We start from the raw sequence: 23,716 nt of genomic DNA, 5'->3' as shown, positions 1-23,716 counted from the left end.
CCCCTCCACCCACCACACATGTAGATGCAGTAGCCAAGCCAAATCTCAGTAGCCAAGCTAGACATCGTCCTGCCCCTAGCCCCCACTTCCCTGCTGTGGCCCCAGTTGTCACAGGAGAGATGACCTTGCTGCAGTGGTAGCCTCCACCCCCAACACCAGCGCGCCATTCCAGTCACCACACAGAAGGGCTCAGGACCAAAGCAAGAGGCTGAGATCACCTGGTCGATTGAATCACTTGAAAACACAGTGGAAAGCAAGGGGAAAGAGACAGGGTAGTTAACGCACTTAAAATACCGGGGGAGAGCGTGAAGGACCACACTGCTGGGTCCGGTCATGCCTCTGCCACATCAGCCCTTCCAGCTGACGGTGGGGTCACAAGCACCAGAGTTGAGGCTCAAGCAAGGAGCCCACAGGGCAGAAGGGGCTGGAACCCAACGACACAGCTGTTCTGTCAGAGAGACGGGGGGCAGGGCTGGCTGGCCACAGCAGCTGCTCGCCAGGTACTCAGCTGGGAGCCATGGCTCTCTAGCTGCATTTCCTGGGCTTACAGTGGAACCATACGGGGGCACTGATGGGCGGCTGATGAAAGATGGAGGGCCTTGTGGGCCTCTTGTATGTTTGCTGTATATCCTTTTTTTTTTTAAATAATATATGTCAGTCACCATACAGTACATCATTAGTGTTTGTAGTATTCCATGATTTATCGTTTGCGCACAACACCCAGTGCTCCTTGCAAGACGTGCCCTCCTTAATACCCATCACCAGCCTAGCCCAATCCCCCACCCCCTCCCCTCTGAAACCCTCAGTTTGTTTCCCAGAGTCCATAGTCTCTCATGGTTCATCTCCCCCTCTGATTCCCCCCTTTATTTTTCCCTTCCTTTTCCTAATGTCTCCCATGCTATTCCTTATGTTCCACATAAAAGTGAAACCATAGGATAATTGTCTTTCTCTGCTTGACTTATTTCACTTAGCATAATCTTCTCCAGTCCCATCCATGTCGATCGATGCAAATGGTGGGTATTCATCCTTTCTGATGGCTGAGTAATATTCCATTGTATATATGGACCACATCTTTATCCATTCATCTGTTGAAGGGCATCTCGGCTCCTTCCACAGTTTGGCTATCGTGGACAATGCTGCTATGAACATTGGGGTGCATATGGCCCTTCTCTTCACTACGCCTGTATCTTTGGGGTAAATACCCAGTAGTGCAATTGCTGGGTCATAGGGTAGCTCCATTTTTAACGTTTTGAAGAACCTCCGTACTGTTTTCCAAAGTGGCTGTACCAACTTGCATTCCCACCAACAGTGTAAGAGGGCTCACCTTTCTCCACATCCTCTCCAACATTTGGTGTTCCCTGCTTTGTTAATTTTTGCCATTCTAACTTGTGTAAGGTGGTATCTCAATGTGGTTTTGATTTGAATTTCCCTGATGGCCAATGATGTTGAACATTTTTTCATGTGTCTGTTAGCCATTTGTATGTCTTCTTTGGAGAAGTGTCTGTTCATGTCTTCTGCCCATTTTTTGACTTGATTATTTGTTTTTTGAGTGTTGAGTTTGAGAAGTTCTTTATAGATCTTGGATACCGGCCCTTTATCTGTTGTGTCATTTGCAAATATCTTCTCCTATTCCGTGGGGTGCCTCTTTGTTTTGTTGACTGTTTCCTTTGCTCTGCAGAAGCTTTTTATCTTGATGAAGTCCCAAAAGTTCATTGTTGCTTTTGTTTCCCTTGCCTTTGGAAACCTGTTTGCCATATCCTGAGGATTTGGTTCTCCCCGTGCCTCATGTATATTCAGCACGAGCCACGAATATTGTGTGTCTACTCTGCTCCTCCTCCCCTATGTGTTTATACATGTGCTTCCCTTTATCTAGATCTAACGTGTCTCTCAAGCTGTCTGCTTCTACACTTAGTATGATCTATCCTCCTCCGTTGGTTTCTCTTATTTTCTAGAACACCCCGAGAACACCATGGTCCTCTCAGCATTAAACTCCAGGCCAAGGGCACTCTAACAGTCTCTGATTTCTCCCTTCTCAAGGAAGCTAAAGACCAGGAAAAGAATGTTCTTGTGAGTTAACCATCTGAGCTGCACCCCGGGGATCCCCTAATCGCACGCAATGGGAGTAAGGCTTAGCACACAGGCCAGCCTTGCTGAGGGGCCTGAACCGGGCCCTCTTCCCCAGTGTGTGCGGGACCAAGGGTGAAAGGTCAGAGGGGGCAGCCTAGGGGCCCACACCTGGCCTGCCCACTGTGCCTGAGCTGCTGGGCGCTGGGTGGCCTCCCCAGGGCTGCCTCCCACTGTTCCTGTTGGCGAACAAATTGGGCTAAGAGCTGTGTAGGTGGAATGTCAGGCTTGTTGAGGCTTCCTCTTAGGGGAGACTTGATGTGAGGTCAATGGGAAGTCAGAACAAAGACAACCATCATTTTGATCCCTTCATTCAGCCAAAATGGAAATGAATCTGGGAATTGGATCTTTTGTACAAAATCTTTCCAAGAGATGTTTTTAAGCAGAATGGAAGCTTGGGTCTCAGGCTTCACAGCCCTGTGGCCTCCGCTCTGCGCTGGTTCAGAAACCATTTAGCTTCTCCCCTAGGAGAGAGGGCACAGCAGCGGCCTTGCTCTGCACTGAGCAGTTGAAGTGTGTGATCCCATGTGATCCACAGGGCATCCTCTGGACTGTAGGTATGAACACTTGGTGACTCATGAAGGTAACTTACACCAGTAAATGGGAGAGCTGGACTCAAGTAGGCATCTTTTTTTTAAGGCCAGCCTGTGCTCTTGCAAATTTGTGACGTCCAGCCAGAGGCAGATTTAGAAGTTATACAACCCAGTCTCCTCCAACTGCATACATAACTTCCTAAAATAGTTGAATTAAGAAGTTCGGGAACTCATCTACAGCCCCATCGGCAGCTGGTCAGGGGAACAAAAAAACAGCCCGACTCCCTGACAAGGTGAGGCCTGCGCCTTCCGCCACCCCACCCCGCCTGGGCTGGGCTACACCACTTCCGGCCTCCTTTGCTCTTGCAAGCAGGAGCAGCTGAGCAAGCTGAAGATGGACACGGTGTCTCACCAGCCTGGCCTCACCTCAGTCTGGGTCTGGTCCAGGACCAGCTACCTCCTACTGCTCACAGAGCTTCCACGGGAAGTAACAGGCTCTGGAACTTGACCCAGTTGGTTTATGCTTCTGGGAGGATGAATTCTGAATACATAAGAGAAAACAATGTCCAAATGCCCGGAATGTCAAAATAAGAAGCTTGTCTTCAGGGAGAGTCTGATGAGCTTCTGAACGGTGGCTCGAACTGCCCCTGGGATCAGGGCATGGCGCATGGGCACAGAGTAAACTATCTTGGGCCACATCAGAGGGACCCTTTTAAAGGAAAATCATTATGTTTCTTTAAGCAACTCTTCTATGCTAACATCTTCGGTTAGCATCTCAAATACACACTGACGTTTTTGTGAAAGGATTCACCTGAATTACTTCAAAAATTGTTCATGCATTCAGTAAACCCCAAACATGAACTCGGCATTAAGCTAGGTGCTAAGCTAGGTGCTGGGGTTCATGGGTGAGAGGCCGAGGCATGGTTGTATCTCTCAAGGAGGTGCATTTACAGTCATGGCTTAAAAACATATTTTTGCTTTTTTCAGAAACAAAAAAATTATACATTACTTACAGAACAGTAGAAAACAAAGTACAGGGCATCCATTAAAAACTAAGCAGAAACAAAGAAGCAAGAAAAGTAAAGTGAGCCTGCGTGGGGCTGAAGCTGGCCTTTTGAGCTGGGCCAGGCTGGCAGGGCACTCAAGCGCCCAGTTTCCCAGGCTAGGGGCTGAAGCTGTCCCCTGCCAGCCCACACCCGGGAAGGAGCCCTTGTGTGGGGACAGAGCGCCATCTAGTGCTGGAACAGCCTCAGCACACGCCACAGATGCACGAATAAAGGCAACGGCCGCCACCAGGGGAATCAGGCGGAGCTCACATGTGCAAGGCCAAAGGCCGGAAATGCTGGTATGTTATATTTGATACTCGCCTTGTGAGGCAAGTGTTCTTCTCACCATCTCATTGGTGATGCTATCGAGATTCAGAAAGGTGAAGTCCTCGGACCAAGTTCCCCTGAACTAGGGCAGGGATTTGAACTTGGTGATTCCCTTAGACTCCCAGTGCCTGGTCAGCACCCTGCTGACTTCATGGCTTTGGGGGTGGAGAGGAAGGGTCTGAATGTCTGAGACCAGGCTTGAAGTTCTTGGATGATGTCTCAGACCCACAGGAGAGGATCCGGCTGCTGTGACACGACGGAGCTCACAGGGCCCTGGCCAGTGCCTGCCTGTGCCACCTGTGCCCCTGCTGCTCCCTCGAGCAGAGCTAAGCTCTGGCTCCTCCGACACACTAGCCGCTTTCCAAACATACTATTCCATCCCTCGCTCTGGGTCTTTTACACACACACACACACACACACACCCGCACGCACACAGCCGTGCAGTACCCTCCGTGGGGAGCTTTGTTGTTCTCCCCTTAGTGTCTAGTTTCCAGCCTCTTAACTAAGCATCACCTCCCAAGAAGCCTTGCCCCACCTGTCACAGTGCCAGGCCACCTGCAGTCATCTGCCGCCCCAGAAGACTGTCCCTCTGGTCCCCAGTGCCTAGCACAGTGCCTGACCCACCGTAGAAGGCTGCCAAGTGTCTTCCCACAGAGCGCTGAACGTTTGGCTGCATGGCTGGATGGACAGACAGATAAGGTGAAAGCTCACTGCCCAGCGGGCCCCCCCCTCATGCTGGCCAGCTGGGGTAGCCTCCAAGCCCATCAGGATGGGGCACCACAGTGAGGACAGAAGTCTAGGAGCCAGGGGCCGCCCTCCAGACCGCGGATGTGCCACACCTTCTCACTATAAGGCCAGCTCTATCTCCCAATGGAATTGCCCAGCAGAGTTTCTGGAATAACTGCTGGCCAGTCTGCAGTCTCAAAGAAGACTCTCCCAGAAGCCGCGTGGTCGGTGGTCCAGGAAACTACCAGCTCGCAACCTGGACTCTGATGCGTAAACTTGCTCTGCTCCTGAGGCACCAGGTGAGCAGAGGGCAGAACTGCTGTCTGCCTGACAGAAGAGCTTTCATAACAAGACGGCTACTTTCTCAGAGGTTCCCAGGAGCTGTGTCCCTGACACCGGAGACAGGGGCCGTCCTCCTGAGGCCACACTTCAAATCTTCAAAGACATGGTGTGAAGTGTGCAGAGAGGGGACACGAAGTGTGCAGAGAGGAGGACGAAGAGGAAAGAGGAAATGGACTCTCATGTCCTGGGTGTTTACAAAGAGCCATCACTATGAGGGACAATGTCGTTAGAAAGAAAAAGAAAAAGAAATTATAATAGTCGTAAAAAACACTTGTACTGCCTAAGGGAAAAAAAGAGACACTTTATTTATTGAGTGCCTACAGTATGCTGGCATTATTTATCGTCATAATGACCCAGTGATGTAGACGTTTTGGGCTCCATTTTACAAATAAGTAAACTGAGGCCCGATGTCATCCAGCTAGAAGGTTCCTTCCCAACGTCTCCTCACTTTTGTGGCTGTTGGACTTTGTACCCCTGGGTCCTCAGAGCACTGGAAAAGAGATGGTACTCAGGCCCTGGGGCCAGCGAGCCCAGATGGCAATCTTTCCAAAGCTCCCCGAGAGCTGGACACATAGCCTGCCCCAAAACTAAGCCCGGCCCAGCTGGCCCACTTTGACCTACCCACGACCCATGAAACTCATTTCCTCCTTTTTTCCCATTATAAATATAAATGCATATATTTCACTGGGGAAACATCAGATTGAGAATCCCAGAGGCTAAAATCATTTCTCTAACCCAGCGTGACGGTGGCAGGGAAGCAGAGCTATTTACAGCCAGCTGCTGACTGCCCTGCCCCAGGCTCCGACTGGAATCTAGAAGGTTCTCTTTGGTGGCTGAGTTTTTGAACAAAACTATGAGAGAAGGAAAAGAGTAAAAACAGGGGTAAAGAAAGGGCAGGTACTTTAGTCCTCTCTTGCAACTGTCCTTTTCTTTTCACCAGTTAGGGTCTTTTTTCCTTTTTTTCCTGAGGTTTTGAAAGCCTGCGCCAGTGCTCAGCCTGGTATGCTGTGCCTGCTTACGCTGGTTGGGTGGACACCCCGACCTTCCGAACTCTCTGACCTCACCTATCTTGGCACCCAAGGACCGACTCCTTGCTCTTCCTTTGCTGGGTTTGCACACTTCCTGCTTGGCTCGGTCAGGATCAAGCTTTTGGCTTTTGACTTCCAGGAAATGCAGATGTCCACCTCTCAGACCTTCAGCCTGACCTCAGTCTGACCCCTGTGCGGTCCATCCAGATCTTTACTTGCCTCACATGCCCTGCAGTGAGGATGGGGAAGGGATATTGGAGTGGGAAAACAGCTCTGCCCCTGGTCTCCAATACTCAGTTTTGGGGGGCATTGGAAGGAATGGGGGAGGAGGTCAGCACGGCGTGAGGCATCTGAGTTACCACAGTGACAGACTCAGGCACGAGTGACATAGGAGGGCAGGTCAGACCACTGAGAAGATAGAAGGGAGGTTCTATCAGACTTAATTAACTTCAATATAAATGCCATCGGCACCAAGCAAAACTATTACACTGTAGTCCAAGTGTCATGAACAGGATGATGGTATCACCTTCTCACCCCCCAAAATCTTCCAAATTGCCTTTTAATTAAAAAAAATATTTACAATGGCAAAATCTAAAGACAGAGATACTGACAAATAGACATAAAAATCTTGGCTATAATACATGATCATCATTTATAAAAGCAGTAATACCTCATGTCCCTGGAACTTTATGGAAAACCATTTTACACTTCATCACTTAGAATCAATACAGTTTTTTCTAAGTAAAATACTTTTCTACTTCCTTAAGCCATGCTTAGAAAGTATTTGCTCCTTCTTCAGTGCCCATTTATCCGACTATCAAGTTTCCTTTTGTTCTGCCAATGGACACCCTTTTATCCCATCATTCATTTTCCTCCTTTAGTCTTTTATGTCCTTGGAGGTCAGACAGTCACGTCTATTAGAACAGTTTGGAAATTAAGAATAAATAGAATTTTAACAAATGGCTCTGAGTTGCTAACCTGTGAGTAAAATATATAGACTTTGGGAGATGGCCTTTATTCTGGTTTTCCTCCAGGTTCTTGGTTGGGAGGGAGGCTGTGAAAGTGAGGCAGCATGGTAGTTCAAAAAATCAGAGATATGGGGTGCCTGGGTAGCACAGTCGTTAAGCGTCTGCCTTCGGCTCAGGGCGTGATCCCAGCGTTCTGGGGTCGAGCCCCACATCAGGCTCCTCCACTATGAGCCTGCTTCTTCCTCTCCCACTCCCCCTGCTTGTGTTCCCTCTCTCGCTGGCTATCTGCCAAATAAATAAATAAATCTTTAAAAAAAAAATCAGAGATATGAACCATCCACTGCTTAGCTCTCTGATACAGCATTGATTTGTTGTTCCTCTTTAAAGTAGGCACACAGAGGCTTTGGGGACTGATTTGAAATGGATCTGATAGTCCATAGGTCAAGTAAACAGACTGGCACCTATTATATGCAGGAAGCCCTTGGAGAATTCAGGTGTTTTAAATACACTGGTTCCCACCCCAATTTCAACCATCTGGAGATACTGTAGCAGAAGACCATCCTGTGACCTCAAATGCCAGAGCCAGCCCAATCCACCTGGACTCTGCCAATCCTCTCATTTTCTGTGTTCCTGAAAGCTCAATATAGCCCCATCCACCTCCACACAGTTGAAATTTAGCCTATGCTTCCACCAATTTCTAGAAGCTGGTACAGTTGTTTAAGGACATATTAATCCCTCTTCAGAGCCTGAAACCTAGACTATTACTCCAAATGGGATAACATTCGGCTAAGGTCATTTAAATTGGACAGCAATGGAGGCATTATTGTTAAAGGTTGAGACACCAATTCTGGAGTCTGATTGCTTAGGTCACATTAGGTCACATATCTGCTTGTGAAAAGGTTGCAGCCTGAGAATGACAGCTGGTCTTTACAAGTCCAAGGCAATCTTTCCTAACTCTTTTCTCTTTTTGCACACTGCCTATCCAAAGGAGATCTGCAGAAAAGAAATCATCTCAGCTGAGAAGATGATGACTGGAGACATGGTCCTGAAGAATGATAAATGGGTTGAGTGTGAACTGATCTCAGCCGAAGGCTACCTTTGAACCATATGCAGAGTCCTCGGTGAAGGCAGACAGGGCTCCAGCCTCCTCAGGAGTACAGAGTCATCATCAGCCACTGGACATAATGTGGAAGCAAATTACGGTCAGTTCAGGCATACCCCTGACATTCAGCTAAGGGTACTTCTTTTTTCGGTCACCAGACCCTGGAGCCTGACACAGGACTTGGGACCTCCTCCCCCTCGTTTCTGGGAAGCCATGGAGACAGGACAGTAATGGATGGTTTAGCCAGAGGGACCACACCATCTGGTAGTAAGTATAAATCAACCTGAAATATAATCAACCTTGACTTCTCCTGGTGCCTGTGAATGATGATACCCAAGATACAGGCTGATTCTGTATTCAATTCTCAATGCAATTTTCTGCCATGCATTCAATTTGGCGTGCTCATGACAGCAGCATGCAGGTGTGTGGACCAACTGGGTAGCAGAAATCCATTAGAGCATACTCTACATGTTTACACTTATGGGCCCATTTGTCTGACAGCTTTATGTGGGTGTGATGAACAGTCCCTCTGATTCACATAGAGGGGACTCTGGAGAAACCACTCCCCAGGCCAATTACATCAGAATGCTGCTGCTGCTGATGTTGGTGATGAAGATGACAATGGTGATTTACCAATGGCATCAGAGAAAACCAGCGTGAAATTCCAACAAGTGGGCTGCCACTCCCCGTAGACCTCCTTGGATGGCCCTGAGGATCTCCTTCTCATGGAGCCAGAGATGGTCAGAGCTGAAGAGGATCTTAGAGACCACCTAGCCCAGCTCACTCATTTCACATGTGGGGAAGCTGAGGCCCAGATATATTGAAGTTGATCTGCCTAGGGTCCCACAGCTAGTTACAAGCAGTGCTGTGGGTTCAACTCGGGTCTCAGTCCAGTTCTCTTCCCATGATGACACATTGCACTGCTGGAGTCTGCTCGGGTTGTGGGCTGCCCTGTTGCAGTTACATGTTCATATTGTCCTGCTCTCCCAGCTCGGAGCCTGCACTATGGGCAGACAGCCTGGACTGCTTGGGATCAGGGTGTGAGCTTGGGGATTTGTGATGGAGATGGGCTCGGAAGAGTCTAACTATTGCCCCTCCAGCTGAATCCAATCTTCACATTCAAATATGACTGTGATTGAGGCAAGACACATGCTGAGGATCTAAATATCTTGGAAAGATTACATAAAACGGACATTTGAGGTCAAGGAAGAAACCTGAGTTTTTACCAGAACCTTTTTAAGCAGCCCAAAGAGAGGATGTGTTTCCTCTCTTTGGGCTGCTTAAAAAGGGTCTAGTTCTCTAGAAAGAACAGATCATTTAATTCCAGACTCCAATGTCTTTGCAGCAAACACTACCTAGGGCCACATCTGACATATAGTGGGTGCTCAGTAAACCCGCGCAGTTGAACCATCAAGGAAGACCATCAGTGTCAGGCACAGATTTGTCTTGTCGGCATTTCATCTCATTCACTCAACAAACGTTTGTCAAGCTCCTATTACGTGCGAACCACCATATGAGGTTTGAGAAGACACAACCCAGACAAGATCAGAATCCCTGCCCATAGTGGGAAGGCTAGGCCAGCTCCTGAGAGAGATCTGACCCTGATCTTCTCAGACTCATCTTGAGCCAGTTTTGTCACTCTCTCTACTCTAGCCAGGACCGCACACACTGTTCCCTCTAGCCTGAGCCTTTCCTACTCTCCACTCTGCCTCCCTGGCTCCTTCTGATCTTTAAGGTTTCAACTTCGATGTCACCTCCTCCAGAAAGGCCTCTGTGAAATGGCCTAGTCAGACCAGCTCCCCTATTACTGTCTGTGCTGGAGTTCATTGCTGGCCTGGGTCTTCACCCACTCTGTGTCTGTGCCCTCTGCAAGTGTCTTTGAGGCACATTGCACGACAGAGAAGAAGGCTATTTCCCCATGTGTTGGAAGTGGGTTTGGCCATGTGACTTGCTTTGGATAACAGAGTAAACTGTAGAGCACGACATGCCTGATCCTGGAGACCCTGCATTGTAAGCTCGCTCCCTTGTACTTCTGCCATTGCCCAGAGACAATGAGACCAGCCTGGTCAGAGCTTCCTCAATGATGGTACCCCAGCAAAGCCCCAGTTCAGCCACCAATCACAAGCCACCAGATGAGACCCGCTGACCCCCAGACACGTAACCAGAACTCAGTGAGTGTTGTTGTCACGGCTGAAGTTGGGTGGATTTGTCCCACGGCATTATTGCAGTCACAGTTATTGGGTCCACTGAGTCAGGGTCTAGGTCCCTGCATACGTGCCCGCACAGAGTGAGTTCTCAGTGAAGAGCAGACGAATGAACGGATGAGTGCAACGAAGGGCTACATCCCTAACTCAGTAGAACGAAGGCCCCAGAACTGCTCCTTCACAAGAGCCTGGAGCTGCTGTGGCCACCTCTGCCTAAGATGATGTGAGTCCACCCCATGACCAAAGGCTTACCTCTGGCTTCTGAAGGTATATCCCCTTGCCATCTTGGGTTAAGTTCTGGAAGGCATCTGTGAAAATGCAGCAGAAAGGAACACAGCTAATGTGTGCGGGAAACATTACGAACTGGTTTCCCCCATCCAACCCGTCACCTGGGAACCTGGTTTCAGCCCCATGTGGCCACACTTTACAAGGGTAAGTGAGCCGCCTCAGACCTTTGCCCCCAGGACAGGCAGGGTGTGTATGAGTTTGGGGTGATGCAGCTGGGTTTCTCGGGCACAGAGCCAGGGTGCCCCATAGCTCCTGGCCTGTTGTTTCTGCACTGGCAGCCGTCTACCCTCCTGCTTGAACTGGGGACAGGTGGGCAATCCACAGGGAGTTTAGAGGAAGCCCTGGCCCTGCCTCCTTCCCAGCAGCTCACCTTCCATGTTCTCCGCACGCAGCATCAAGTGGACAAAGCTGACGAAGTCTATCTGGAGGTTGGGGCCGCCGTACCGAATAAGCATCAGGTGGCACACATCATCACTGAGCATGATTCCTGCATCCAACACAGATGCCCGCCATGGGGGCTGGGGACTCCATGCCCCCTCCCTTCCCCTTCCAGGACCTGAATCCTGATAACACAGGGGTCTTCTTTCGTGGGGTTCAGTATGAATTGTTTAATTATTTAGTCCATTAACTTTAGCTCCATCTTGACTCCCCATTCCTGACCCCTTAAGCCACCAGCGTGAGGATCCTCTTATCGAGTGCGATGCTGGCCTTCAAAGCGAGGCAGTCTGCTCAAGAGTCGTCAAGTACATCCACTTTGGGGCCTGATAGTCCTGGATTCAAGCTCCAGACAAGTTACCTAACTTCTCTGAGCTGTAACTTCTTCCTCTGTCACGTGGGGATTATCACTCGGCGTGATTACACGAGAGTGTGCCTGCCCCAGCCCTCCATAATGTCGGCTGTGACCACAGTGATAGGGATAATAAATGTTTCCGTGATTTGCAGATCCACAACTTCGGGCCTCCGGACTCTGGGGGAGCAACTCTGCGTGCTAGAATTACTTCGGAAGTGACGCAGTGACGCAGCCCCGCCCCTCCCCGCCCCGCGAGCATGCGCCGCAGCAAGGTTCGGCCTGCCTACCTGCGTCCCTCATGGCGGCCCGCAGCTGAATCCTGTTCAGGTATCCCGACTGGTTACTGTCGTGCTTGTGGAAAACCTCCTGCAAAGAACCACTCCAAAGGCTCAGGAACCAGGCGTTTCCAAGCACTACCCGAGAACCCCTCCGTGCCCCAGCATCGATGCTGCAGCGGACCTCCGGCCCCCGTGAGACCCCGCCGGCAGGGCCTGCTGCCAGGACGTGAATAGACAGAGGGTCCGGGCTTCTGAGAAATGGCGTGGTTTTGCTGTCATGAGGATAGACAGTCTGGGTGTAAAGAATGTACTTGACTTGGCCACATTCTCCAAACCTTGAAGGGCTGCCAACTTTCGGACTCAGGAGACGAGGGGGATAGTGGTGAGTAAGAACTGGACAAATAGGAAGAAGCCAATTGATCCAGGACTGTAATTGCCACTCTAAGCAGTTCAGACCTTATCTGAAGGCCAGGGGGAGTCTTGAAAAGCTTTCAGTAAGGAAGCAACATGATCAGCCATGCCCTTTAGGAATCCGGGAGACTGTTGCAACAGGCTGAGTCTGGGGGAGCGAGAAGGCGGGCCCACGGAAGGGAGGGGAGAGCCGATGGGCGGACAGTGGGGTACATGGGGCTGACCTGCGCCTCCCACCAGGAGGTGTGGTTAAGACTTAGTTCTTACCTGATAGAGCATCAGCTGCTTCCACAGGTCCCTGAACTCCTGGATGCTCACGGTACCAGATGCATTAAGCTGATAGAGGGTTAAGGTCAAAGCTGCCAGGGGAACTGCATTCACACCTCTGGGAGCAGCAGTTGGCCTTCCGCACAGCAGGGTGCAATCTGCGGACAGCCCTGCTCCATGTGGGATGGCCCTGCTTGGCCTCTGCTGGCTTTCAGTCCAGCCCAGTGCTCCCTTGCCACTGCTAAGAAGGGACAGAAGGAACCAGAAACACAGCCACACTGGGAGACATCCAATGACGGCGAGGATGATGGTGATAGAATTCAGTGAGAGGATATTTTGACACAGCCAATGTGATGTGATTTAAGTGAAAAACAGTCACTCTCTTTTTCATTATTGTTAAAACCAACTTCTGGAGGGAGTCTGTCACAGGGCCGCTCTTATATTTAGTCCTTTTATAAAAAGTTAAAAGCTTAATGATTGGCCTTGTAGATCATATCATGTACAAATACCTCTGCCTCAGAGAGACCGGGTCAAAATACTACCACACACACCTCTATTTGAGCCCATCTGGTGGGTCTAGGGCCGAGTTATATGCTTGGCCTACGTTACTTCATTTTCACCTCCTAGGTGAGGTCGGTGTTCACTCCCCCGCCCTGTAATGGATGATAAAATGCAGGCTCAGGGAGTACGCTCCTGTTGAAGTTCATGCAGCCGGTGATAAGGTCAGGACCTCCTCCAATGCCTGCACACCGGCCCACCGCTGCACGCTGCCCTCTGCAACGTTTCTGCAAAGACCGCTTTTGTATTTACAATCCCCTTGCCCCCCACACATACGCTATCCATTCCATGTGCCTCTCTGTACTATGGATAATTAAACAGTGATTAAATCGTCCACTTAGAAAGGCAGAGGGTTTGCTAGAAACAGCACAGGGCTGAGAGCCAGGAAAGCAGGGGCTGTGGCATGCCCCTGAGCTTACTAACTTCTGACTTCCTGCTCTGTAAATGGGAGCAGCCACTGCCTGGTCCCCAGCTGGAACACTTGGGAATCTGAGGCTCCTGTAACAGCTTCTTGTTACCCGGAGGATTGCTCCCAACCACCACCCTCCAGTGGCCTCATCCTTTCGGCAAATAAGATTCTTGTTATTTGTAGCTAATATTCAACACTCCTTGGATGACAGCACTAAGCACTTTGCCTCGGTTACCCCACGTGCATTCTCCTGCTGATACTACAGAGTAGCTTTTAATAGCATCTCCATGCTGCACAGGAGGGCCTGAAGGCACCAGGAGGCTATGTGACTTGTCTGCGATCACGCGACTAGGAAGCACTTGGGTTGGGATTCAAACCCAGGCAGCCTGGTCCGATGCGAAACTCTCCACCAGCAGCAGCACGCCTCCTGCCACAAACCTGAAAGGATACGTCCAGCAGGGCCAGGATCCCCTGGCAGGCGTCCAGGCTGAAGAGAGGCTGGGCACTTCCCAGACCTGCAGAGGGACAGAAAGAGTGTGCATGGGAGTGGCCCTAGGATGGCATGGCCCTTTTCTGAACGGGAAGAGGCCAAGCTGTCTAGGCCACCTGTAGCCTCTAATGGCCGTCATTTATGGGGGGTAGCAGGGAGTAAGAACAAGAGGGCAGTGGAGAGAGAGAAGGCTCCATGGTGGTTCCTGCAGAGCACCATAAACCCTGCAGAGACAACCCGGTTACAGCCCAGCTTTGTCCCCACCATAGGCAGGTAAACGTGGCCCCATGTACCTAGGACATGGGTACCTCACAGAGCCATGGACTCCCAAATCTGAAAGCGAGCTGAGAGATCAGTTTGTCCAAGTTCCACCTAAACTGGGGGATCCTTTCCTCAGATGTTTGGTGGACGGTCTCTCAGTTACGGGTGTTTGCTTTTTCACATGGATGAATAGCTCCAATCAGGAGAAATTTATGTTAATTCTAAAGGAACCTTCTGCAAAATTCAGTCCTGAGTCCAAGTTCTGCTTCCAGAAAGGCATAAACTGGCATATGTCTGCTCTTCAACATCTCCCCTCCATGCTAAACGTGGCTTCTAAACACTCTTTGCCTTCTTCTGGACACTGTGATTTGCCATCTTCTCTCTCAATGTGGTACCAAGACCAGAATGTACTCCTTCAGCTGCAGTGTAAAGCAGAAGGGTACAAGGGGGCTATTGCTTCCCAAATTTTCAAGCTGTATTTCCAAAATTATGTTCTGTAGAGAAAGGTTTTGAGTTCAACTGTATTTGAAATATTTTGTATTTATAGACCCTTTTCTCCATTCACCATGCATCTTAGCATGTAATAGGTTATGAGAAGTCAATATTGAAATTTTGTTTTTGTTTAATGCAGAATTTCCCGAGCACAATTGACCACAGAGTCTAACCCCTTTTATTTCATGGAACACTTCCTGAAAACTTCATAGTGTCTAATACTCCTTGGAACGCAATTTCAAAAATACAAATCTAAACATTTCCATTAAATATAGCCAGAGTTTCGATTCGCTTATTTAGCAGCAACTTGAAACTGTGAGCTTGTGTTAAGCTCCAGGTCAACTAAATTAACCAGATACTATTCACATAAACTGCCACAAAAATGAGATCTCTTCTGCCATGAACTTATGCAATCAATTTTTAAGAAATAATGAAATGGCAATTTTTAATTATCATCTTGACTCTGTTTCATCTTTTTGGTTTGGGCACAGCTTGTCGTGAGCATTCTGAATTTCAATTCTGCTATCTATTATATTAATGACTCCTTCCAGCTTGGTGCCATCTGCAAATCTGATAAGCCTACCTCCCATGCCCGCTTCTGAGTCACGGATAAAAGCTGAGCATGTGAAGGGGACCAAGGGTAGAAACCAGGAACTCTCATCTATGATATAGAATTACCCCTTTGGTTTCATATTTATGTAACTCTTGGGAGTGGTAATCAGACTTGTGAATACATCTCATATTGCTCCTTTCCAACCCACATGTCATCATTTACTATCAGATTACCAAGTATTTTGCCCAAAACCACAGTAGTTCTTTGATCTGTTAATCCAAAAATTCTCTCATAGGACTAAATGAAAGCAATTTGTCCACACGTTTTTTTGGAAAATGATTTTGCATACTTGTGCTCAAAACATTTTTAAAAATTGTAAATGTGCTCGAGCTAACTCTTCTAGAGAATTTCCCTCGGATTTATTTTCCGGGGTGTGGGGGGGATTCTTATATTCTATAATTTCTAGAATCTCTCCTTCTGGCTCTTTTATGATACCTGAATTTGGCTTTGAGGAACCATCTGGAAATTATTTCAAGCCCTGCGTTATACAATACCCTGGACTATAATTTGTTTGGGGTTGAAGTCTTGGCTTCATATAAAGGAGAACCAATCACATATGTTAGGTGGCAAATACCCTTTAATTATTTGGTTTATTTTTTTTGTTTTGAAGTTCATTCTCCTCCTTGAAGAAATCATGTTCTTCCCACTTGAAATATACATATAAAAATTTTTCCACAGACTAAGTTTTCTTAATAATTTATCTCAGGCTTCATATGAAGGCACCCACACTGGCCATTTGCAGCCCTCTGAGGGGATGTGCTCCCCTCCTTCAAATTTTTGTAGGTTGGTCAACTAAAATTCAAGTTCATGAGAAAGCTCCCTGGAGGGCTAGTCAACACTTATATTGTATATAAATACAATATTTATATGCCAGCCTGGGTACAGTTCTTCCACATGGAATTTATATGCCAAGAAAGAAGTACTCAGATAGCCTTCTCAAACTAGCAAATCATCAGAAATCTTTATTTTCACAGCCATATCTCTACACACCCAAACTAAGCAAAGCAAAAGCAAAACAAAACAAACCCCCCTCCAAAAAACAAAAAAACTATTTTCCAAGCTGTGTAAATTTCTCTGCTGCTTCCTCAGACCACATGACCCACCCTGGTGTAAGACACAGCTGCTTACGGGACCCTCGTGCAGCAATTCACATGTCCCACTGGGGAAAGAGAGCAGACCCGGAGTTCAGAACAGCTGTGCCCCCTGCGTCCTACAAGATGACTCTGAAATACTCACTTGACCAGGTCATGTGGTTCAGGATCTTCTGCAGCTGCACTGCATTTATTTCTGGATACTGAAGTGGGAGCAGAGTGGCAGGAGAAAATTATCATTACCGAAGGCTCATTAGATGCAGAGGGGCTGCAGGAGAAGAGGGCTGGAAAGTCACTCCTACACCCGCTCAGCACGGGACATACACCACTTCTGGGCAGAGTGAGTGAGCCCAGGTATCGAGTCCAGGGAACCTGAGCAGGACAGGATTTATAGGAAGCAGTGCAATAATGGGGTTTTCCAAACTGGGCTTTATCAAGATGCTTCAGGAGTTGACAAACAATATGGTTTGAATTTTATTCTTAATAAGATATCTTTAGCCAAGGCTCCAAGTTTTAGAGTTTATGAGAAGCAACCCTTTACATTAACATTTAACTTTAAAGGGGCCCTCGAGTGACTCACTTGGTTAAGCATCTGCCTTCGGCTCAGGTCATGATCTCAGGGTCCTGGGATTGAGCCCCACATGGGGCTCCCTGCTCAGTGGGGAGCCTGCTTCTCCCTCTGCTGCCCCTCCTACTTGTGTTCTCCTGCTCTCTCTCAAATAAATCTTTTTTTAAAAAAGATTTTATTTATTTATTTGACAGAAAGACAGCCAGCGAGAGAGGGAACACAGGCAGGGGGAGTGGGAGAGGAAGAAGCAGGCTCCTAGTGGAGGAGCCTGATGTGGGGCTCGATCCCAGGATTCTGGGATCACTCCCTGAGCCAAAGGCAGACACTTAACGACTGAGCCACCCAGGCGCCCCATAAATAAAATCTTTTAAAAAAATTAACTTTAAAAAGCATAAATGAAATGTTAAGTATCATCAATGTGAGCTTTTAAAACAGATACATATTCATATCATTTTTATCTGTTTTATATATATTGGGGTTCTCAGTAAGATTCCATTTGATAAAAGGACTGCAACAGAAAATGTTTGGAAACCCCTGGTATGGAGAAAAACATTTATGAACAACACATGTAAAATTCTGACTATCCTCTCTGGCTACATTAGGCAGAATGCCAGGGGTGAATAGAAGACGGGGGCAGGCACATTGTGAATTAAATCCAGAGTGTTACTAACATAAGGAGCTCATGCTCCTCTAGTTTTAATGACATCACTAAGCTGTCAGACGCCAGATTTCTAGTGTATTTCTTGTCCTATTCCTCAACGGATCTAGCATCCTGCAGCCTAGGGACACAGTGGCTTCCAGAGCCCTACCTTGCACCACTGGCCTCCTGATCTGGGTCAGTGCAAGGAAAGGCTGCAAGGGGACCAGGTATGCAGCCCCAGGCCCTCCTCTTCCCTAGTGCTCTCTTCCCAGCCCTATCCCTTCTCTAGATGACCACTCAAGGGGGCTTCCTCCTTGGGCCCCCTCAGACCCCTAGAGCTTGTCATTACTATGCTCTGTGCCCACTGCCAACACAGATTCTAAACTCTATATTCCATTTTCTCAGGGATTAAAGATTAAGGTTGTTTCTCCTACAACTAATCAATGTCGCTTTGAAGAACAGATATGCATTTTATAGGGGCCTTCTGGAGACAATCCACTTCTACTTATGTGTCTAAAAGCTTGAGGACTTGGATAGAAAGTGGCAGTCTGGGGAACAGTAACCTTGTATCACACTTTGTACCCAGGGTCAGGCAGCTGTAAACACATCCTCCATGGAATTCTGTGTTCCTCTTTGTCCCCTGCTTCACCCTCTGCTCGCCACCACACCTGGTCAACTTACCTTCTCGAAGAGTTTTGTGAAGAACTCATCCTGCCCTTCATTTTGGTCCACTATTTCCTAGAGGAACAGACACATGGAAAGACCTTGTCGTTCTCCTGGATGAACAGGTGCTCATGCACACACTAATGTCTCACAACCCCCAGGCCCCGGAAGTCCGTAAGTTAGACCTTGAGCACTGCCTTAAGTTTTCTACCACAGCACTCACACATCCTTTGTTTCTCCACTTCTCACTGCCTTTGGGGGAGTAGCAAACAGCAAAATGGGTAAAAGAAATACCAGGTAGGAAGAAGCAGAAGCAAGTCAATGTGTAACTCATACATCTAGGGCCCTGGGGCGTCCATGACAAGGACCTGACCAGAAGGGCAGTCCTCCTGGTGCAAAAGCAGCAGGGCCTAGGGGCTATCAGGGCGCAGGACAGAAGGTAGTATGGGTGCCACAGAGGAGGGTCCTCAGGATCTACAGACTTCTTCCCCCAGCGCCTGAACATGGGGGGAGAAGCCCACCATCCTGGCTTCGGAAACAGGCCCAGCACGTGGAATGCCACCTGCCCACGCACCTTAGAGAAGACAGCGCTGGCGCCGCAGCCAACTTCACTGAGGGAGAACAAAAGGCAGAATTACTTCGTGGGCACATCTTGGCCAATATTCTTCCCCTGGAACACACTTTCCAAGTCCCTTAGCTGACGTGCCACGTGGGCTCGCCCAGCTCTCGCGCCTTTCCCCCCACTTCTCCTTGCACTGGGCAGTCCAGCCACGTGGCCCCGCACACTGCTTGTCCCTCCCACGTGCCCGGGGCTGTTGCTCCTGTGCACGCCCAGCTCGCCTTGCACTGTCCCCACCCACACCGAACCGCTCCTACTCATATATGTGACTTGGCACTGCTAGACTGTGAGGCTCGAGGTCAGGTCAGACTACATAGGGACGAACCACGAAATAAAAAAGAAAGAGAACTGGATTCTAAGCATTGGAGGGCTGTCATGTCAAAACAATCATAAGCAGCAGAAGCTGGGCTGGGATGTGTGTCTATTGATTCACTCGCACACGCTTACGGCATCTGAGCCTACTCATTGATGACAACCTCCTCTCGTGTGCACAACCCCATGCATCTCCTAGAAATTAACAGCTCCCCGAAGCCACCCCTGCTGCCCCCAGGACTGTGGGAAGTTGGCTCAGATGCTCCTCCTCGATGTTCTGCTAACACCCTGTGTAGATAAATGCTTGCGCTGAACACAGTATAGCATAAATCCTTGCTCATACGTCTCTGTCCTTTCCAGGCCTTGAGCTTTCAGAGCACAGGGGCCAGGTCTGTTCTAGCTTTTTCTCTCACATGTCTAGCAGACTGTTCATTTCTTAGGAGGTGGGGAGAAAGAGGGGAAGGGTGCTCTCCACGCAGGGAGCTCCCTGCTCTCCCTACTCCTCTCCTGTGTTGGCCATACAGACCCCGTCCTCTGCCATTTTCACCTCCTCCTCCATACCTCCCCTCCCAACCTCCAGGGGAGTCCTGTGCCCTTACTGGAAGATGTGCTTCCTGGAGAAGACTCTCAGGAGAAACTCCGACTCCTGGCCGGCCTCCGAGGTACAGGGCACGACGAGGTACGTCCCCGGCTCCAGCTGCAGCTCCTGACTCACTTCTTTCTCTGTGAGAAATGCTTCAGGCCAACTTAGCGGGGCATTTTTCCAGAAGAACTCAGGAGGCAGTCTCCTCTGGTCACCATAGTACTGTGGGTGGAGGATGGAAGAGCCCCAGTTAAGGTGATACCCAGGGCTTGTGGCCAGCCCTGGGGCCCTTGGCCAGGAGACAAGATGAAGGTGGTCTCTGATTAGCCAAACCCAACCTGCTCCAGTGGAGGGATAAAGGGGTGAGGAGTGGAGAGGAAGAAACACAACGTGTCAGGAACGGGCACCATAGCTGGAATCCTATGTGGGGCTGAGCAAACACATGTCAATTCATGTAACCTTACATTAAAAACAACATCGTATACAAATGACGTGAGAAATGTCACTGTGTCTGCACTTTCCATTTTACGGCTGAGGGTCTGAGGCTCAGACAAGTTAGGTCATGTGTCCAGGGTCACCTAGCTGGTAAGAGTCCCAGCCAGGGTTGGAATTCAGGGCAGCTGAGCTCCAAAGTCCATGTTCTTCACACTCCCTGATGCTTCCTCCATGTATGTGATGCAATTTCAAAGTTGATTATGACGTGACTATGGTCACAGATACGGGTGGACCAGCAAATATCTCCCCACCTACATTAAAACAGCTGTGTACAGATAAACTGGACACTCTACATCATCTCAGTGAAAGGGAAAGAGAAATGGACCAAAGCTCAGAAGACCTCCTTTATTTCCCTATCTTTCCCTATCTTCTCTTTCGCTGCTTCTTCCCTTTGCTCTCACTCAAGGGTTGTGGAGGACCGTATGCTGCTTCTCCATTCCAGTTTATATACAGATGACAAAGACGTGACCCATCCACATAAAAAACATTTCACAGGTCCCACCCAAGGCTAAGGAAACAAAATGTAACTCCTGATGATGTATGCTTTCTTTTATCAGACAATGAGAACTAGAGAATCATCCTATTGCCATTTTTGCCTTGGCTACTAGGAATCTCAGAACTAAATTTTATGATCAGCCATATTAGCTGTCCTAGGTTTAGTGTTCCTGATAGACTCAACTGCTTACCTTATCCATATATGACTTTTTTCTTGCCTTTTAAATTTTTAACTGGCTTATAGTTTTGTTCTGTTTGCAAGTTTATAGTAGGCTGACCCAAACTTTACTTAGAAATATGCATGATGTAAATAACTTTTAAAAAAAATTATAGGCAACTTTCGGAGCCCTCAGTGTTCCTACAGGAGGAAAAAAAAACAAAACTGACCCAAGATACCCAGTGCAGAAATGGTTTCTTTTACAAAAACCCTTTTACTCGATTCAGTCTAATCTGAGAAAATTAAGTTTCCCATTCCTGTTTGCTTTGGGAAACAAAATAATAGCTGGCACGCTTGCAAAGACTGGGATCCCTCCAACCTTCTCAACTGCTCCCGCCAGGCTCCCACCGCACGTGACATCCACACTTGTTCTTGTCCACTGCCTGTGTTTCTGTCCCATTTTCCCAAGCCTTTGTCCCTTGTCCCCAAGGAGGTGGGCTGAATGGTCTCCTGATGTCCCATATGTTGCAGATCTGTTTTACGATGGGCTTCATAACTAAGGCAAGACTGTGATTTACTGTTCTTCTGACACTGGGAAGGTCATCAATATCAGTGCTAGGTATTTACACAAGGATTTAATAAATTCTAAAACGTTTTGGGTCTACACCAGGCTCACAGACCGCCCCACAGAGGCAGAAGGATTTCTCTGGGTCCTTGGGTAAAAGGAACGGCAAGCGCTCGGCACTTCGGCACTGTTGGCCGGACATCCTCACAGCTCCGTACACAAGGCTGCTACGGTCAAGCTGAACCTCACATGTGACATCACTCCAAACCGGGGCCAGCTGGCCAAGTGTGGCACTCACCTTGCTCAGCTGAAAAACAGAAAAGAGAGAGGCCTCATTAGGTAAGGAACACAACTCTTCCACAAGCACAAACTAACAGGGGCTGATATGTAAGAAGTCTCCCCCGAGGGGCCCCCTTCTCTCCCATAAGACTTGCTGTTCTAGTCAGTGACATTTTAATCCATCATCAGGAATTCTGGAAAAGGGTGAGGGAAGGCAACCTTGACTTTCTGAGAGAGGAAAAGAACAGCGGTATTGATTATAGGAACTGTGTGCCGGGCACCATGGGGAGCACTGGCACGCCATGTCCTTCTGGTTTACCCTTTGCCTAAATATCAGTGTCCCTACTTTACAGACGAAGAAGATGCTTAAGTGGCAGCAGGTGGCGTGTTCTAGATCACATGTTCCTAAGGGATGGAGCCAAGGTCACCCAGGTCTGCATGTAGACAGAGGCAGATGGTGAAGAGGACAGGACACAGGAAGGAAGGGTGCCCGGCGGCGGGAGATGTCCCACGCGGCCGCAGCCCCAGAGGCCCACTCACCCTGAAGAGGTAGAAGCCAATGGCGTGGTGAGGCTTCCGGTTACGGTGCCTGTGCCTGGGCTTCTGGAGCAGGGACACCAGCACGCTGCAGGGCATCGGGGACCTCCTGCCCTCCTGAGGGCTCCAGACTGACAGCAGAAACTGTGGGTTCTTCCAGAATGTGTCTGGAGGGGAACACAGTGTGGTGAGCCACACTCCCGGGTCCCTTAGCATCACGCTCCCACAGACCCAGGGCAGCTGCCCTGAGATGCCCACTCAGAAGTCCATCTGGACAGAGTGGGGTTCTCAGCCTCCTCTCTTTCACCCCCCCACCCCACCCCTGCCACCCCATGTTCTACAGACACACAGACTGAGAGCTCGTCTCGTCACTATAGCCCCTTCGCACACCACGGTTCCTGGCACAGACTTTGTGCCCCATGAACACTGACTATCTGAAGAAGGGACTGTATTAACTAACTGAGGAGACCAGGTCCATGATCCCGGGGAGATCTGCATTTTAACAGGGACCAAGCCTTAGCTTAAGGGCAACTGCAGCCTGGGGGGGGGGGGGGCTCTGTTGCAAGAGAGGGAAGCCAGAGCCAAGGGCACCTGGCCCACTGAGATCATACCCCTCAGGCCTTTCCTTCCAAAGAGAGGGCTCAGCACCTCCATCGTGGAGACAGGGACACAGTGACCAAGTCTCTCCATTTTGAGAATTCAGACATGTTTGTCTCCTCTAACTGCTGAGCTGGGAATCCTTGATTTTGTTTCACCACCAACCTCCAGGCAAGGAGGGCCTGATACACCTGACAAAATTACTATTTCAAGCCTGCCTTTAAGGGGTGGTTATTTCAGGTTGGAAATGACCTTGTCCTAAAACAAGGGGGTTTGACACCCCCCTCCCATGCATGTGTGCCTGTGGCTTCCCAGGGCTGAGGAGGACACAGCCCAGGGGCAGAGCCCTCGGCTCAACCATCCACACCCCTCACGCTCAGCCAGATGCCCCGTGCAGGGAGCAGGCCCCCCACCACCCACAGTGGCCGCGCCCGTATCCCCGCCCTCACTGGTAAAGCTGCCACTCTAGCCCCAAGAGCCCCAGCTCCTGTGCACGTGCTTACCTCGTGGCGACTTCATCCGGCCACCAGCCGTGCTCCCCTTCTCCCATTTCCCCTCCCGCATGGTGCATGCCCACTTCTGGCCCACCTCCTGACTCAGCAGGCCTGGGGTCAGTTTACAGATGACCAGAAGCATGAAATGTGCTTTAAAGTCCCTCAGTGTCATCCTGTGGAGAGGAAGGGGGCACAGTCCAATGTCAACTCATCAGGACCAAAGTGGGGCTGGAATCAAGCAGCCCCACCAGCCCCACCAGCCCCAGCCCCATGACCTCGCCCTTCTGTCCAGCTGAGCCGGCCTGGGACACAGGAGAGCGGCGTTGGCTAGATTGGTGTGAGGGTGCATCAGGGGAGGTGGGCC

The 23,716-nt window shown here is 49.3% G+C and overlaps 1 protein-coding gene across 1 annotated transcript in view; it reads right to left on the bottom strand.

Moving 5' to 3' along the window:
* Positions 1–878: 878 nt before the first annotated feature.
* CAPN14 (calpain 14) overlaps positions 879–23,716 on the bottom strand; it is a 48,244-nt gene continuing 25,406 nt past the window's right edge. Inside the window, exons 12-24 of the mRNA XM_045809135.2 lie at positions 23,362–23,525; positions 22,265–22,428; positions 21,744–21,752; positions 19,750–19,955; positions 18,794–18,830; positions 18,238–18,294; positions 16,494–16,551; positions 13,852–13,916; positions 12,435–12,503; positions 11,766–11,844; positions 11,059–11,175; positions 10,653–10,708; positions 879–8,269 (exon numbers count right to left, since the gene is read on the bottom strand). Of these exons, the coding sequence (XP_045665091.1) occupies positions 8,243–8,269; positions 10,653–10,708; positions 11,059–11,175; positions 11,766–11,844; positions 12,435–12,503; positions 13,852–13,916; positions 16,494–16,551; positions 18,238–18,294; positions 18,794–18,830; positions 19,750–19,955; positions 21,744–21,752; positions 22,265–22,428; positions 23,362–23,525 (1,108 nt within the window). The 3' untranslated portion in view covers positions 879–8,242. The remainder of the gene's footprint in view (positions 8,270–10,652; positions 10,709–11,058; positions 11,176–11,765; positions 11,845–12,434; positions 12,504–13,851; positions 13,917–16,493; positions 16,552–18,237; positions 18,295–18,793; positions 18,831–19,749; positions 19,956–21,743; positions 21,753–22,264; positions 22,429–23,361; positions 23,526–23,716) is intronic.

The sequence above is a fragment of the Ursus americanus genome, chromosome 7 (assembly GCF_024610735.1).
Source record: "Ursus americanus isolate L20-20 chromosome 7, mUrsAme1.1.p, whole genome shotgun sequence".
NCBI classification, from domain to species: Eukaryota; Metazoa; Chordata; class Mammalia; order Carnivora; family Ursidae; genus Ursus; species Ursus americanus.
This window is presented reverse-complemented; position numbering and strand designations above follow the sequence as displayed.